Below are 15,213 nucleotides of genomic sequence, written 5' to 3'. Positions count from 1 at the left end.
GATGGATTCTTTGCCAGCTGAACTACCAGGGAAGCCCTAAGTGCTGGCTTTTTTCCTCCACTGTCAGCCCAGACTGAGACAGACTTGCCTGTGTTTCCTTCTGGCAGTGGGCTCTTAAAGATCCTTGTGTATCATGGCTGGATGGACGGGTACGGGGTTAGCTCCCCTCACCTATGGAGTGGGGGTTTAGCATTCAGTCCCACAGAGGCTTTGTTCAAGCTCTCTGAATATAACTGGCCACCACTCTCCCTACACCAGCTTATGCACTAACAGTGTCATTTTCGGTTACCTCTCGGATTTTTTGTTTTTGAAGATTTCTCTCCTTTTTTGTTTCCATTTACATTTAAGAAAATCTTTCTGTAGTTTCCTCCAACATCTCTAGGTGTTTGGTAGCAGGACAATGTTCAGGTCATGGATTCGGCTGTTTTGCTAGAACTAGAGTTATATCTCCTGTGTATGGTCCCGATACACTTTCTGCTTCCCACATGCATGTTCTCCATTTCAGCTCAAGTTGTGTCTTTCTTTTGGCACCTCTGTGTCCTCTTGCTAATTAATCTCTGTGTTTCTCCTCTACACACACTGTGGTTATCTCATGCCTTGCCTTCATGCCATTAACTCAATTTTAAGCTGGGTCTGTTTTGTTCCTTCCTGGTTCTAATTTATTAGCCATGTAATTGTGTTGTTTTTGCTCTAAGCTTATTTGTTTAGCTCTTCAGTCTCCCTTTTATTTCATTCAGGTCTTTTATAGTCTCATCTTTGAAGTCATGTTTAATTTGATCCAAGGTTTTATTGAGTTATATAGTAGAAAGAACTCACAAGAAGCATACTTGTCTTAATTAGGCTTTTTTCCAGATTATACTTTGTATTTCTTGTGTTCATCTGTTTGCCTTTTCTTTCGTGCTTTGCTATTTTAAATTATTTGTGTATTCATTGATTCATTCACTTCCAAACTATATTTGCGAATCTGTCATTCCAATTTTTTTTTTATCTTGCCCATGCCTTACGAGGGTATGTTTACTCATAATTTTTAATTATCTATAGTATAATGGTATAAACTTTTTTCTGTATTATTCTTTCGTTTTATGTGATTTTTACTTTTTCTTAATTTATTAAGCCAATTAATCTACATTGCTTGTGGAAATATTATATATGTCAAATAATAACAACAAAAAGAAAACATTACTGCTTTCACTTCTGGCTCCTGCCTTCTTTTATATATATCATCTCCTTTCCTTCCCTTCCCGAAAGTTCCACACAAGTGTTCTAGTGGCCAGAGTCTGCTTCTCTCCCCCTTCTCTCCCCTGGATCCATAATCCCCTCCCAAGCCCCTCCACCCTTTCCTCACTTTCCAGCTCTGCTGACTCAGGATGGAGCTTCTTTTCTGGTTCTGCTCTCCTTCTCCATATCTTAGGCTTCATTCGTCTATTGAGTCCTTTGGGGGAGACTGGGAGGCTGTTCCTCTAATAGTAGCAGAAAGAATGTCTTTCAGTCCTAGTTAAAAGTGCGCCCCTGAATCCCTCATCCCTCCCTGGGAAGGCTAGGGCAGGCCTTTCACACTGTACCCCAAGATACAGACCTTGGGCAACCTGCAAATGAGCACTGAGATGGGGCTAGGCCCCTGGATCCAAAAACCAGGATGTATTAAGAACACCAAGCCTGCACCAGTGACTTTCAAACTTCTGAGCTTCAGGAGCCCTCTAGTTTCATAAAAGTTATTGCAAATTCTCTCCCTTCCCATTTCTTTTTTTTTTTTTTAACATGTGTTACATCTATCCATATTTATTGCCATGTTTGAAATAAAACCTAAGAAAACATTTTCAAGTCCATGAATCGATTTAAAATGATCATAAACCTGTACCTTGTAATCATAACTAATATTTTAAGAAAAATAACTATATTGTCAAGCAAAACACATTTAGTGAGAAGGGTGGCGTCGTTTCATGTTTTGCAAATCTCCTGAAGGCCCAGCTTTACAGAAGACTGGATTTTCTGGTCTGCTCTGCAGTCAGTCTGCTGCACTGTATGTCACGTGGCTCTGCAGAGCTCTGCCAGCTGCTCATGAGGAAGTGAGGGTGAAACAGGCTAAGCACTTCTGATGGGTGTGAAAAATTGTGGCTTCACTAAACTCAGGTTCCCAGTCTATACTTTGAGAACTTCTGTGATGTACAGAAATCAAAGGGAACCATTTACTGTGACCATCACCAAAGTGTTTTTTGTTAGGAAGAACATTGGGAGCAGAGTTGCCTGGTGGCTGAAACACAGGTGTTGAGCTAAACAGGTAAGGGCCTGGGTCTCAGCTTCTGCATGAGCTGTGAGACTTGGGGCCATGGGCTTGTTGGGTTTCACAGTTGGTATCTTTATGTATCCTTCCCTCTTGATTATAAAGGTGATACAGGCTCACTGCAAAACACTCAAACAGAACAGTGATGTATTTAGTTAAATTTGGGAACTCTTCCTCCAGTTCCCATTATTAGATGAGAATAATAATAGCACTGACTTGGTCTGTTTCCTAAGATTGTAATGAGTTTCAAAAAAAAAGTGTGTGTGTGTATGACATTCAGAAGACTGTGGACTCGAGTCTAGCTATGTTCTTTGCAGATGGCATTTACTAGTATCCTCTGTGATGAAAATCATGGGCTTGTTCATCTTTTGCCCTTTCTTTCTTTTGGACAGAATTTTCTGATTGCGTGCCTTTTTCTTACTGATATGTAGGCGTTTATTTCTTATTCTGGATATGAATCTTTTCTCAACCTCTTATCTTGCTGACTCAGGGAAAATCACAGCCTCTCAATTTATTTTTCTGTTAAAAACAGGACAAAAACATGGCTGGTGTAAAGATTAAATTAGATAAGAGAAGTAACCCTCTTTATAAACTACAGAGGACTACAAAAATAAGGATTTATGTTATCCAGCAACTTTCTCTGCAAACAAGAATTGATACACAGATCTATTAGTACCTGTTTTTTTCCTCAGCATTTACACAAAAGCAAAGAGAACGTGTTGGAAGCTCTTCAAAATAAAGTTGAATAATGTCACCCTGTAACTTCCTGAAGAATAATTGCTGTAGAAGTGCAGGATGGTACATGAGACATCATCAGAGTGGTCGTGCTCTAAAGCAGCCATGTGATTATTCCAAGAGATTGATTTTTAAAAAGCACAAAGTGTACTTTAAAAATCCCTTTATTGAGGTATGATTGACATACCAAAAGCTGTACATACTTAATGCATACAATTTGATGTGTTTGCAGATAAGCATACACCCGTGAAACTCTCACCACAATCTATGACGTAAACATAGCCATCGCCTCCCAAAGTTTCTTCCCACAGTCTTTTAAAATTTATTGTTAGAATTATTATTTCTGTGATAAGAATACCTAACATACGGTCTACCCTCTTAGCAAATGTTTAAGACTACCTTACAGCATTATTAGTTATAGACTGAGCCTCACTGGGGGTCTCTGTGGCTTGTTCATCTTACAGACTGCAACTTTGCACCCTTGAACAGAGACCTATTCCCTCTCCCCCAGGTCCAGTCTCTGGCAGCCACCATTCTGCTTCATGCTTCTATGGGTTAGATTATTTTAGATTCCTTATACAAGCGGAATCATGCAGTCTGTCTTTCTGTGTCTGGTTTCTTTCATTTAACATCATGTCCTCCAGGTTCATCACACTGTTGGAAAGAGCAGGGTTTCCTTCTTTTTTGAGACTAAATACTATTCTGAAGTACTCAGACTGAACAGCAAAGGAGAGGTTAGTTTGGGGAGTGCTTTGTGTACTGATCTTTGTGGTTCCATGGCAGCCAGGGGTCCTGTGTCCTCCTATGAGATCCCAGGGTCAGGAAGGAGCATGGGTCTTGTGGGGGAGCTGTGTGTGTGTGTGTGTGTGTGTAAGAAAGAGAGTGAGAGCCACCACATGGGGATGCACTGGAGTTGAGTCACATGTCACAGCCTGTGTGACACTGCCCTCGTCCCTCCCACACTGGGAGGTTGTGGGGGCAGCTGCTGTCTCTCCATTTCCCAGGAGTGAACACTGAAATTGTGGACCATGAATGCTTAATGAGAGGAGCTGATTGGAGCCCAGGAGGTTTCTCAACAGCCAGTGTGGGCTCTGCCCTCTGTGCAAGCCAGCCTGGTTGGGTCAGGACCATGATGGACAGATGGTTGCTGAGGGTCTGGAGTCCCTGGAGCCCGTGCCCAGATCCTGTGCTGTTTGCTCCCAGAAGGTCGTCATTGTTCTTCAGTCACTCAGTCATGTCCGATTCTTTGCAGCCCCATGGACTGCAGTACACCAGGATTCCCTGTCCTTCACCATCTCCTGGAATTTGCTCAAACTCATGTCCATTGAGTCGGTGATGCCATCCAACCATTTTATCCTCTGATCTCCTTGCAGTCCAAGAGACTCTCAAGAATCTTCTCCCATACCACAGTTCAAAGGCATCAATTCTTTGGTGCTCAGCCTTCTTTATGGTCCAACTCCCACATATGAAAAAACCATAGCTTTGACTAGATGGACCTTTGTTGACAAAGTAATGTCTCTGCTTTTTAATATGCTGTCTATGTTGGTCAGACTTTATTTTGGGGGGCTCCAAAATCACTACAGATGAGGACTGTGGCCATGAAATTAAAAGATGCTTGCTCCTTGGAAGAAAAGTTATAACCAACCTAGACAGCATATTAAAAAGCAGAGACATTACTTTGCCTACAAAGGTCCGTCTAGTCAAAGCTATGGTTTTTCCAGTATGTATGGATGTGAGAATTGGACTATAAAGAAAGCTGAGCGCTAAAGAATTGATACTTTTGAACTGTGGTGCTGGAGAAGACTCTTGAGAGTCCCTTGGACTGCAAGGAGATCCAACCAGTCCATTCTAAAGGAAATCAATCCTGAATATTTATTGGAAGGACTGATGCTGAAGCTGAAACTCCAATACTTTGGCCACCTGATGCAAAGAACTGACTCATTTGAAAAGACCCTGATGCTGGGAAAGACTGAAGGCAGGACGAGAAAGGGATAACAGAGGATGACATGATTGGATGGCATCACTGACTCAATGGACATGAGTTTGAGTAAACTGCGGGAGTTGGTGACAGACAGGGAAACCTGGTGTGCTGCGGTCCATGGGGTCGCAAAGAGTCGGACACGACTGAGCGACTGAACTGAACTGAGGTTGGTCATAGCTTTTCTACCAAGGAGCAAGGGTCTTTTAATTTCATGGCTGCAGTCACCATCTGCAGTGATTCTGGAGCCCAAGAAAAAAAAGTCTGTCATTGTTTCCCCATTTATTTGCCATGAAATGATGGGGCCGGATGCCATGATCTTTGTTTTTTGAATGTTGAGTTTTAAGCCTGCTTTTTCACTCTCATCTTTCACCTTCATCAAGAGGCTCTTTAGTTCCTCTTTGCTTTCTGCCGAAAGGGTGGTGTCATCTGCATATTTGAGTTTATTGATATTTTTCCTGGCAATCTTGACTTCAGCTTGAGCTTCATCCAGGCCAACATTTCGCATGATGTACTCTGCATATAAGTTAAATAAGGAGGGTGACAATATACAGCCCCAGGGGGTTGTACCTGCCTGTTTTTCAAATCGCCTGGGTCTAGGGTCAGGGTTTGGAAACCCCCTTCTCACCCCTCCCCCCACCAAGAGTCCCAGTGTTGGACCCGTGTGATTGCAGCCTGTGTGGGGCATGACCACTGAGTTCAGCTTCATTTGCCAATTCCTGATTTCAAACAAATGCGAGCGCAGCACGGGAGGCTGGTAGCTTCCATGTCAGTGGAGGAGGACGAGGTAAGAGAGGAGAAGCTTCACTCCTGACTCCATAGGAAGTCAGAGCTGTGGGTGGTGAGGACAAGGCTGGGAAGGTGTGACAGGGCACTGGGTGGGAGGGGACCTTGCTGTGCAGATCTTGCAGGTCCTGGTTACCTGGCTGTGCGTTCGGAGGCCAGCCCAGGGTGGACCAGGAGGGTGGCCATCTTCTGTACTCACAACTGGAAACTGGTGGCCAGGTGTCTCTTTTTTTATGTAACATAGATTTATATTTTACATGAAATGATGTTCATATAACTCGTTATCCTTGTGGGAAGAAACAGAAAGTAGAGCTAAGTCCCTTCTGATGCAGCTGGACCACCAGCAGGAAGGTTCCTCCTCAGGTTGAATTGCACTCTGCCTCTCTGGTGCCTGTAGTCTGAGGCCACAGGTCTGCCCAGGCTGCAGCTTCCTTCTTGGAGCCCCTGGGCCTGCGAAAGAGGAAGGAGGAGGGTGTGTGGCAGGAAGGGCCCCCGGGAGTTGAGGGGGAGCAAGGTCTTGGGAGGTGGAAAGTGCATACGGTGGGTGTGAAGGGCCGTGGCTTTGGTGCTGAGGAGTCATAGGGAGTAAAAGTCGCGTCTCATTTTCAGGGCCCCATCTTCATCCCTCTGGTAATGTTTATATCTCCCTGTCATCCTTTCTGAAGGTGCCCTCTTCCTGTCCTCCATGACTTGTCACCGTTTGTAATTACAGGTGTGTCACTGTCAAATTATATTACCCCACCCTCCACCCAGATTTTATATTCTGTGAGCTCAGGGACCATGTCTGTTCAGTTCACCGCGTTGCATGTCAGGCTGGCATAATGCCTGAAACAGGAAGTGCTTCACAATTACTTTGTCGCACGGGTGAATAAATGAACACTTGGTTGGACTATGGCTTATTGAAGGGGCTGTGTGCTGCCCTAAGGATCTGAGACTGAATTCTTTTAGCAATGCAGCTGGAGGAGGGCAGAGAGCTATTCTGGAACTGAGCAGAGGTCAGACTGTGAGGGTCCTTTCTTCCATCGGCTTGGCTGCTGTAACCAGCGTACCACTCAGTGGCTTAATGACACACATTTATTTCTCACAATTCTGGAGGCTGAGGAATCCAAGATCAAGACACCTACAGCTCTGATGTCTGGTGAGAGCCTACTTCCTGGTTCATAGATGCCTGTCTCCTTGCTGGGTCTTCACATGGCAGAAGCGGTGAGGGAGCTCTTTGAGGTCCCTTTAATAAGGACAACAGTCTTGGTTCTGAGAGTGAACATACCCCCGTGACCTAAACACACTCCAAAGACCCTGCCTTCCCATACCATCCCAGTGGGAGGTAGGTTTCGACATAGGATATTTGGGGGTGACACAAGCATTCAGTCTTTGAAGGGGAAAGGACATGCTTCACATGGGGGTGGGAAGGAGATGCCACTGTGCCTTGTCACCATGCAGGCTGAGAGAGCTGAGTCTCAGCCAGTGGGTGGCCTGGGATGGGAGGTGGGGGCCCACCTTGGGAACACAGACAGGAGCCTCTCCTCTGGTCCTGCAGGCTTTTCCTGGGTCTCCGTGGAGGCCCCCCAACCTGCATTGCTGCTCCCTCCATTGGAGGCTGGCTGCTGCTCTGCATTGATTACAGCTTGAAACGCTTGCTCAGTCCCATGCCACAGCACACCACAGAAATCCCGTTTCCCTCTAATGAGGTTTCAGCTGGCGTGTTGGAAAGAAGAAAGGCTTTTAATTAGATTGGTCGTAATTGAGCTCCCAAACCACAGAAGCCTTTCTCTCAGAAGATAAAGACATGGATGCAATTAAGAGAAAGAAGCCACCTGAATGGAACACTGGCTAATTTTAAGTCTATTAAAAACAACAATTCCTTAATAAGTCAAGGCAAGGGACATATGTCCTGAAAGAGTTTATCAGCGCTTTCAAATAGCACTGGGATCAGACTGGAACTGGAGCCCTCGTGCAGTGCAGATGCATGGCTTCATCAGGGACTGTTCACTCTGCACAGAGGGAGGTTAGCTCCACAGATTTTTCTACCGAAACCCCTGGCAGATGTTATTTTGCAAAAGGGGGATATATTTTTCTTGTGACCAGACTGGCAACTTCTTCTGGACACAGCCCCTGGCCTGAGGTCCCTGGGACTTGGTCCCCTGTCTTTCTCCAGGCAGCCTGGTCCCCTCTACGCGATTTACCTTCCTACCCACACTGTCATCTCTCAGAGGCGCCCAGGGCGAGCTGCTGGGGCAGGGACATTGATGTGTCCAAGAATCTCTGCCAGCTCCTTACGTGTTCAACACATTTGTATTTTAATGAGAAGCAGCATTCATTTCTCACTTGCATCCCTGCCCTGTGACCACGCCCCAGCAGATGGTGTTCTTTCTGCCACTGGGTCTGTTTATGTGAATGCTACCAGGGAACCGGGCCAGGTAGTTCCTGTTGAAGGAGCTCATGGTCTCAGCCTCAGGGCATCTCAGCATTAATAAGCACTTTCTCCTGGAGGGGATGAAAATGCTAGTTTGTGGAGTCTTTTTTGGTGGGAACTGAACACAAAATACCTGAACAGCAGAAACTTGCTCATTTTTCTCCGTGCCCACCCTGGCTTTTGCTAGCCACTTTTGGGCCTTGCCAGCCATGATTAAAAAAAAAAAAAGCTGATTGCATCCCAGTTGGAAAGGCCTGAAGTTGGCTAGCATCTTCTTTGGGTGCCCAGTGCAAGGGCAAAGCCACTGTTGATATGCTGCCTCACGCTCCCTGGACAGAATGCAGACTTGGCACCCTTCTGGAGCCCACACTCAGGTCGGAAATGTGGAAAGAGGGCTCTTGACCCAGATCCGGGTGTGAATGTTTCCTTCATAAAGTCAGCTCACCTTTCTGACGCTTAGTTTGCTCACCTGGACAGGATTTACCTCGCTTGTGTGTGTTAAGGGTCTGGTGTGCTGCCTGGTTGATGAAGGATGGAAGAAAAGGTAGGCAGACCCAGGAAGAAATGGGGCCACACAGCATTGTTAGCACAGGGGCAGCAGCTGCCACAGGAGGGCTCCCTTCCCCCCGGGGAGGGAAGCCTAAAATATTTCAATTTGCTTAAAACTATCCATTCTTGTAATAAACTTGACTTTAAATGACTGAAATTTGCACCCAGTCTCATTTTTTTAAGTATACAAGTGATTTTAAAAAGTGTAAGTAAAAATAAGCTAAACCATTAGCAGGTACCATCTCTGGATGGCGGGGTTGCAGGGTTTTAATTTCCTTCTCTCTACTTTTCTGTCTTGTGTAAGAACTCTGTAATGAATGTGTAAATAGAAAAGCTTCACTCCAGGGAAATGCTGGAGTATATTTGGAAGTGCTTGGTGAATTCTAATTTCGACACACACCAGCCGTCCCAACCATCAGACTGATGCATGAATAATGGTATCATTTCCTCTTAGGTAAACTGTATAAACCATATCTTTGACTCTTTTTATTTTTTCCTTTAAAGGATGAGAAGAACCAAGTGTTGACCACCAACATTTGGCTACAAATGGTAAGTGGCTACAGTGGCGGTCCTCGCCCATGGGGCTTCCTGCTCTTACATCCGAGATGCATGAGCTGGAATTGCAGGCAGGGTCCCTGAGAGTATCCAGGACTGTCCTGCCTGCCTCCACGTTTGCCAACAGCGAAGGAGACCACCCTACCTTTGCGTGTCCTGCAGTACACCCTGCAAGGCTCAGTGCACACTTCTGCTTCATAACAGGGTGACTTGGGGAAGTTTCAAAAGCAGAAACATGCACCTCAGTTGTAAGTTGCAGGTCTGCATGTGAATGTCCACCGCCTGTACCATAACTGATCCCCAGAGCTCCAGAGTGCCTGCCCAGCTCCCCCTGCCTCTAGCCATGCATGTCTTAATATGGCGGAGCAATGGCCAAGCCAGAAGCCTTCACACTTTCTGCTCTAGTGATCTCTGCAAGAATTTCAAGATGCTGTATTTTTTCATTCGTGGATTTTTTTACCTTGCCATCTAAAGTTCTAACCTAGATTAATTAACTACAAAATATGTCACTTCCATCCAATTGTAAATATAAACATTTTAAAAGAAAAACTGTCAGTCTCTATTTTAAATTGAATCTATTTAAATTCCATATAATTTGACACGCCTATCAGTAATCAAAAAACATATGCAAACATGCCTTTCTTTACCTGGTGGATATTTTACATAGTCCCTTTTTCTCTCTACTCTTACCTTTCTTTTCCACACAGAATTTTATCCTTGAAAGTCTTTTGATTAATGATTCTGACTTGGTTCTTTCCAATGTAAATATTTACATAAAAATTATTCCTTCAGAAAAGTGTTAAGAATTTTTCTTCTTGATTGATTTAGGATTACAGTGATTATTGGTACATAATTCATCAAGGTGAAACTAATTATAAATTTTAATAATTATTAAACAAAAAATTGGAAATCTACCTCTCTACCAAAGATGGGGCTTTGTTTTAAATTCATTAATACATTCATAGACAATTAGTTTTTATTGCTAAAATTGAGACGTAGATACAGATTTCACCATCAATTGTATAACTGTTAAAAATAGAGGTAGTAACATGTACAGTTCAGAATGAAGGGCAGTTTGTGATAGCAGCATTACTCATTTCCTTGAACTTCATGCATTATATGCCCAAAATAATAAGAGTTTGAGGGTCTTCCCTGCAAGATTTAAAGCAACTTGCCTCAGTGCGTGGATCCCACCTGCACACCTAACCCTCCAACTCCAGCTTCACTCCTTTTGCCAAGGGCGCAGGGTCTGTTCTCCCATGGAAGCTAGCCCTTCCTCAGTGGATGTGGTCCTGTTTCCTGGCACCTGCTGAGAGCAGGGCTTTCACAACTGCCCCTGTTGCCTCAAGCATCATAATAGTGTCTGTGTCACTCTCAGTATACAGATATACTGCCCCCTGGGGCTTCCCAGGTGGCGCTAATGGTAAAGAACTTGCCCATCAGTGCAAGAGACAAAAGAGACATGGGTTTGATCCCTGGGTCAGGAAGATCCCCTGGAGGAGGTCATGGCAACCCACTCCAGTATTCTTGCCTGGAGAGTCCCACGGACCAAAGAGCCTGTCCATAGGGCCGCACAGAGTCGGACACAACTGAAGTGACTTAGCATGTATGCATACTGCCCTCCGGAGAAGGCAATGGCACCCCACTCCAGTACTCTTGCCTGGAAAATCCCATGGACAGAGGAGCCTGGTAGGCTGCAGTCCATGGGGTCGCTGAGGGTCGGACACGACTGAGCGACTTCACTTTCACTTTTCACTTTCATGCATTGGAGAAGGAAATGCCAACCCACTCCAGTGTTCTTGCCTGGAGAATCCCTGCTGTCTGTGGGGTCACATAGAGTCGGACACGACTGAAGTGACTTAGCATACTGCCCTCTGTCCCCATGAAGCCGCCTAGTGATTCCCTGGTTTTCTCTCACCTTTACAGCAACATTCCCCTGAGCAGTGCCCTCCCACCCCAACTGTCTTCAGTCTCTCCCTTTGCATTTTCACTTAAACTCACCTTCATCTGGCTGTGTGTGCAGTCGTGCTCAATCGTGTCTGACTTTTTGCAACCTCATAGACTGTAGCCCGCCAGGCTCCTCTGTCCATGGAATTTTCCAGGCAAGAATACTGGAGTGGGTTGCCATTTGATTTTTTAAGGCTGTATGTGAACAAATCACTAACCCCTACCCAGGTTACTACATATTATGATTTTTTTTTGATGAGAATTTTCAACTATACCAAGAAGTTGAATTTATAGTGAGCACACATATACTTGCCTCCTGGATTCTATGATTACTTTTACTATACTTGCTTTAGCCCGTATCTGACCTTCTATTCATCTAGTTTATTTTTAAATTCAGCTCGAAAGTAGAAGAGTGGGCAGTGGTGTCTTTTCATCCACATATTTCACAGAGATCTCAGAGTCCAGAGGTTTTTTTCTTTCTTTTTCTTTCTTTCAAGGTAAAAGTATTTGCATACAACGCACTACATAAATCCTAAAAGTATATCTGATGGTGAATTGCCAATAATGCCTTCATCTCTGCAGCCCCCACCCCTGTCCCATGCAATCAAGACTGTCATATAGCTTTGGGAATTCTGGGGCATAATGTGAATACTTTCTTTTTGACATAAAACTGTCCATTTCCCATGCCCTCTAAAGTACAGAGCTGATGTGCACATTTTTCTCCTGGAAGGAGAGAGACACTGAAATTGCTCCTGACATGTCAGATCATGTTTCTCTGAGCCTCTATTTCTTAGTCCTCAGTAAGTGATTTGTCTTCAGCAATGAATGTGATTTGGCATTTTTTTTTTTAAACGGATGTTGGTTTCCAGGAAAAAACATAACTGGATTATTACTTACTGTGTTGAGTTCAGGTGGTCCATAAATAGACATCTTCGCTTTGGAGGATGTCAGCAGAGACCTCTACATTTCTTTCAAGCACAGCATATTTCTAATTAAGACTTGTGGAAGCATCTGCAGCTTCGTTTTAAAACTCACCTTTTTATCTCATGTACCTATTCAACTAATCTTTTCAAGCACCTGCTTTGTGGAAAAGCTTTGTGAGGCCATACGTTGGGGGGCCCAGAAAAGGATGAGACCCAGTTTCTACTTGCAAACCATTTCCAATCTGGCTGTGTAATTTACACTCTAAAGAAGGTTCATTTATCAAGACCAAGTACCTACCTAGAGAATTGGCAGGAGGCAGGCTGGCCGTGTAGACCGTGGAGTTGGCAGTACAGAAATCAAAGGAAGAGGAGGAAAGGCAAGGACTCTGTATGTGGTGATGGGGAGCCCAAGTGTTTCTAGGTGTGAGCTCAGTAATTAATGTTTCTTTCCAGGTGCCCACCCTGTGGAAAACAAGCTGGGCACCTTTGTAATGAATATCCTTATAAAGCTGGGTGGCACATTTTATCTGGCACCTATAGCTCATGGAGCAGCTGTAGTAATAGCGCCCAGCTGAATTTTAAGGAATCACAAGAATCCTGGATTTAGAACAGACCTGAACAGTTATCTAAACAAAACCTCTGCCTACTCTGTTTCCATCTGGAAAGCCGTGGTATTCCTACTGTGGCCTCAGCGTGGACCTGGGGAACTCAGGCATCACCCCCACAGGCCTTGGAAGCTGCCCCAGAGCCATTTATAAGACAACCACGTTGATTCCTGCTCTTTGTGTTTCCCAAACTGGTGACCAGCCTGGCCTGCCCAGCCTGGGTAATGGGGACAGAGAAGTGAGGCTCCATGCTGAAGAGGGCCAAGGCCAGAGTCCCCAGGGAGGTAGGGCAGAAACCCGGACAGGAAGGGACAGAGGGCCCAGGAGACTGCTCTCAGCAGTTGGTTTTACTCTCCCTTATTTCATGTTGCTGAATTCCTGTTCTGAAAAACTGAATCCACGTAATCTTTTCTCTAGATGTTTAAACTCTGAGGTCAGCATCCTACAAATGATGTGTTTTCTATACATTCAAAGAGAAGAGGCAGAAAAAATTCTCTTTGACGTACGGTTTGTTGATTGTGTTTTCCTTTCTCTTACCTGCCCTGATTTGTAGGAATTTACAGTTATTTAGAGAACCTGAAGGAAGAGAAAGCATTTGATCTCTCTGTTTACTTCTTTATATTCCTAGGAGGAAGCAGCTAGGGTATTTTTTCTGCATATTAGTTTTATCATTTGGGGAGTCCTGTCAGACATAATCTGATTTAATCTATAAGAAGAATTGACAGAAGCCATTTCAGTTTCTAAAGAGATGTTTGAGCCATTCGGAGACTTAAAAAAAAGAACTTGCTTAAAAAAAAAAAAAAAAAAAAAAACCTATCTTCTTTAATTTTGAATTTTTGAAATTTTGACCATTATTCTGGTTTCAGATTTCCCATCCTTCTGCTTATTTTCCACCTCCTAATTCTAATTATGGAATTAATAGCATCGTAGAATGTTAGATTCTAAACCATATTTATTTCTAAAATGCTTATTACCTTCTTCATTTCTGCATTCTTTATCAAAATAGAAATTCTACATATGTTGCTTAGAGATAAGAGGTCAGTGGCTTGCTTAGGGCAGTAAGAACAACCCACCATTAAGCAAAACCTATGTCCACTGAGAGAAGAAAGTTTTGGGACAGAAGAAAGGAGGAGACCCACCCTCTTCCTCTGAGATCAGAACAGTTGACGAAAGAATGTTCAGGGCATGTGTGTGTGAGGTGTTTCCTGACTCCAACAGCTTGGCTCTATTCTGAGTTAGCATTTGATCCTTCAGGTAAGGGCTCATTCCCATAGACTGCCCCCATTTGAGACACCAACTGCAGACGGGGCCCGAGTGACCCACATTCTGTCCAGCTGAGTTCACATTCAGACACTCCCATTCCCTGCCTCATATTCAGTACTGTCCTTGAACAGCTCCTGGAACTCAAGAGAAACCTTTATCTTTGTTTAAAATGTATTATTGTATATAATCTAATATATAATATAAAGGATGGGCTTCCCTGTTGGCTCTGGGAGGGTTGGCACTTCTAGGTTCATGCCTGTTTCCAGGTGCCTGCATGTGGGAGCCATGCCAGCTGCTGTCTATACACAGATTTTGCTCAGCATCTCTGCCCTCAAGGCTCTGTGATCCGAGTACTTTAGAGGATAGAACCCTACCCCCTGCTTGTTTATGGGCCCTTTTCCACATCCATTCTTAGGGAATCTTCATGAAAACCCAGGACAATGCTGCACTGAGGTTCCTGCTCCAACTCCTGACGCTGAGCTGGCCTTTGCTCTCTCCACCTTCGGCTGAAGCTCAGTTGTTACAGCTCTAATGTCCTCTTGGATGTTGTGAAAGGGAGGATCCCTTTTTCTCTCAGTCATCATTTATCACACGCCTCCCAAGGCCATGTGACTTACTTGCTTCGACACTTTATCTCATTGCATCCTCATAGTGCCTGATGAGGTGCTACATACGAGCAAAATGCAGCTCAGAGAGGGTGGTTTACCTGCTAGACACAGCTCTTCTCTGCTGGAGCCTTGGGTACAAACCAAAGTCTGTTTGATCCTAAAGCTCCCAGTGTCCCTCTGTTTTCTGCTGAGAGGATGATAGAGACCGAACTTGGCTTTAGACTAAGGGAGACTCCTAGAAGAGCAGCCCACCTTGGCGGGGTGCAGAATTTGCCTGTGCAGACAGATTAGTGGGGAAGAACCAACCAGAGTAGAGCCTGGGAGTCACCCAGCTTGAAGTCAAATAAGTTCTGAGTCCTGACCCCAGTGACCGACAAGAAAGTTGTCACTTCTCCAGGCCCCAGTTTTCTCTGGTAAATAGGAAGTTATGCTGGCATCCCGGTGTTCTGGTGAGCATGGTACACATAGCAGACACTGAGGAAGCAGGCTGGCTGAGATACACGTCCCGGGGCACATGTGGCTAAGTAGGAGCATGGGTAGGGGAGATGGGAGGGGTGAGGAATTGCCAGG

The 15,213-nt window shown here is 44.6% G+C and overlaps 1 protein-coding gene across 4 annotated transcripts in view; it reads left to right on the top strand.

Moving 5' to 3' along the window:
• LOC129633733 (neuronal acetylcholine receptor subunit alpha-7) overlaps positions 1-15,213 on the top strand; it is a 148,829-nt gene that overhangs the window by 45,981 nt on the left and 87,635 nt on the right. For 3 of the 4 annotated variants that reach the window (XM_055555636.1, XM_055555637.1, XM_055555633.1), the window contains exon 3: positions 9,247-9,291. The exons of the other annotated variant lie outside the window; for it this stretch is intronic. In XM_055555636.1, the coding sequence (XP_055411611.1) occupies positions 9,247-9,291 (45 nt within the window). The remainder of the gene's footprint in view (positions 1-9,246; positions 9,292-15,213) is intronic. 4 annotated transcript variants of the gene reach the window in all.

This window comes from Bubalus kerabau, chromosome 19 (assembly GCF_029407905.1).
Source record: "Bubalus kerabau isolate K-KA32 ecotype Philippines breed swamp buffalo chromosome 19, PCC_UOA_SB_1v2, whole genome shotgun sequence".
NCBI lineage: Eukaryota > Metazoa > Chordata > Mammalia > Artiodactyla > Bovidae > Bubalus > Bubalus kerabau.
Note: the sequence above shows the minus strand (reverse complement) of the source record. Positions and strands in the feature narration are given on the sequence as shown.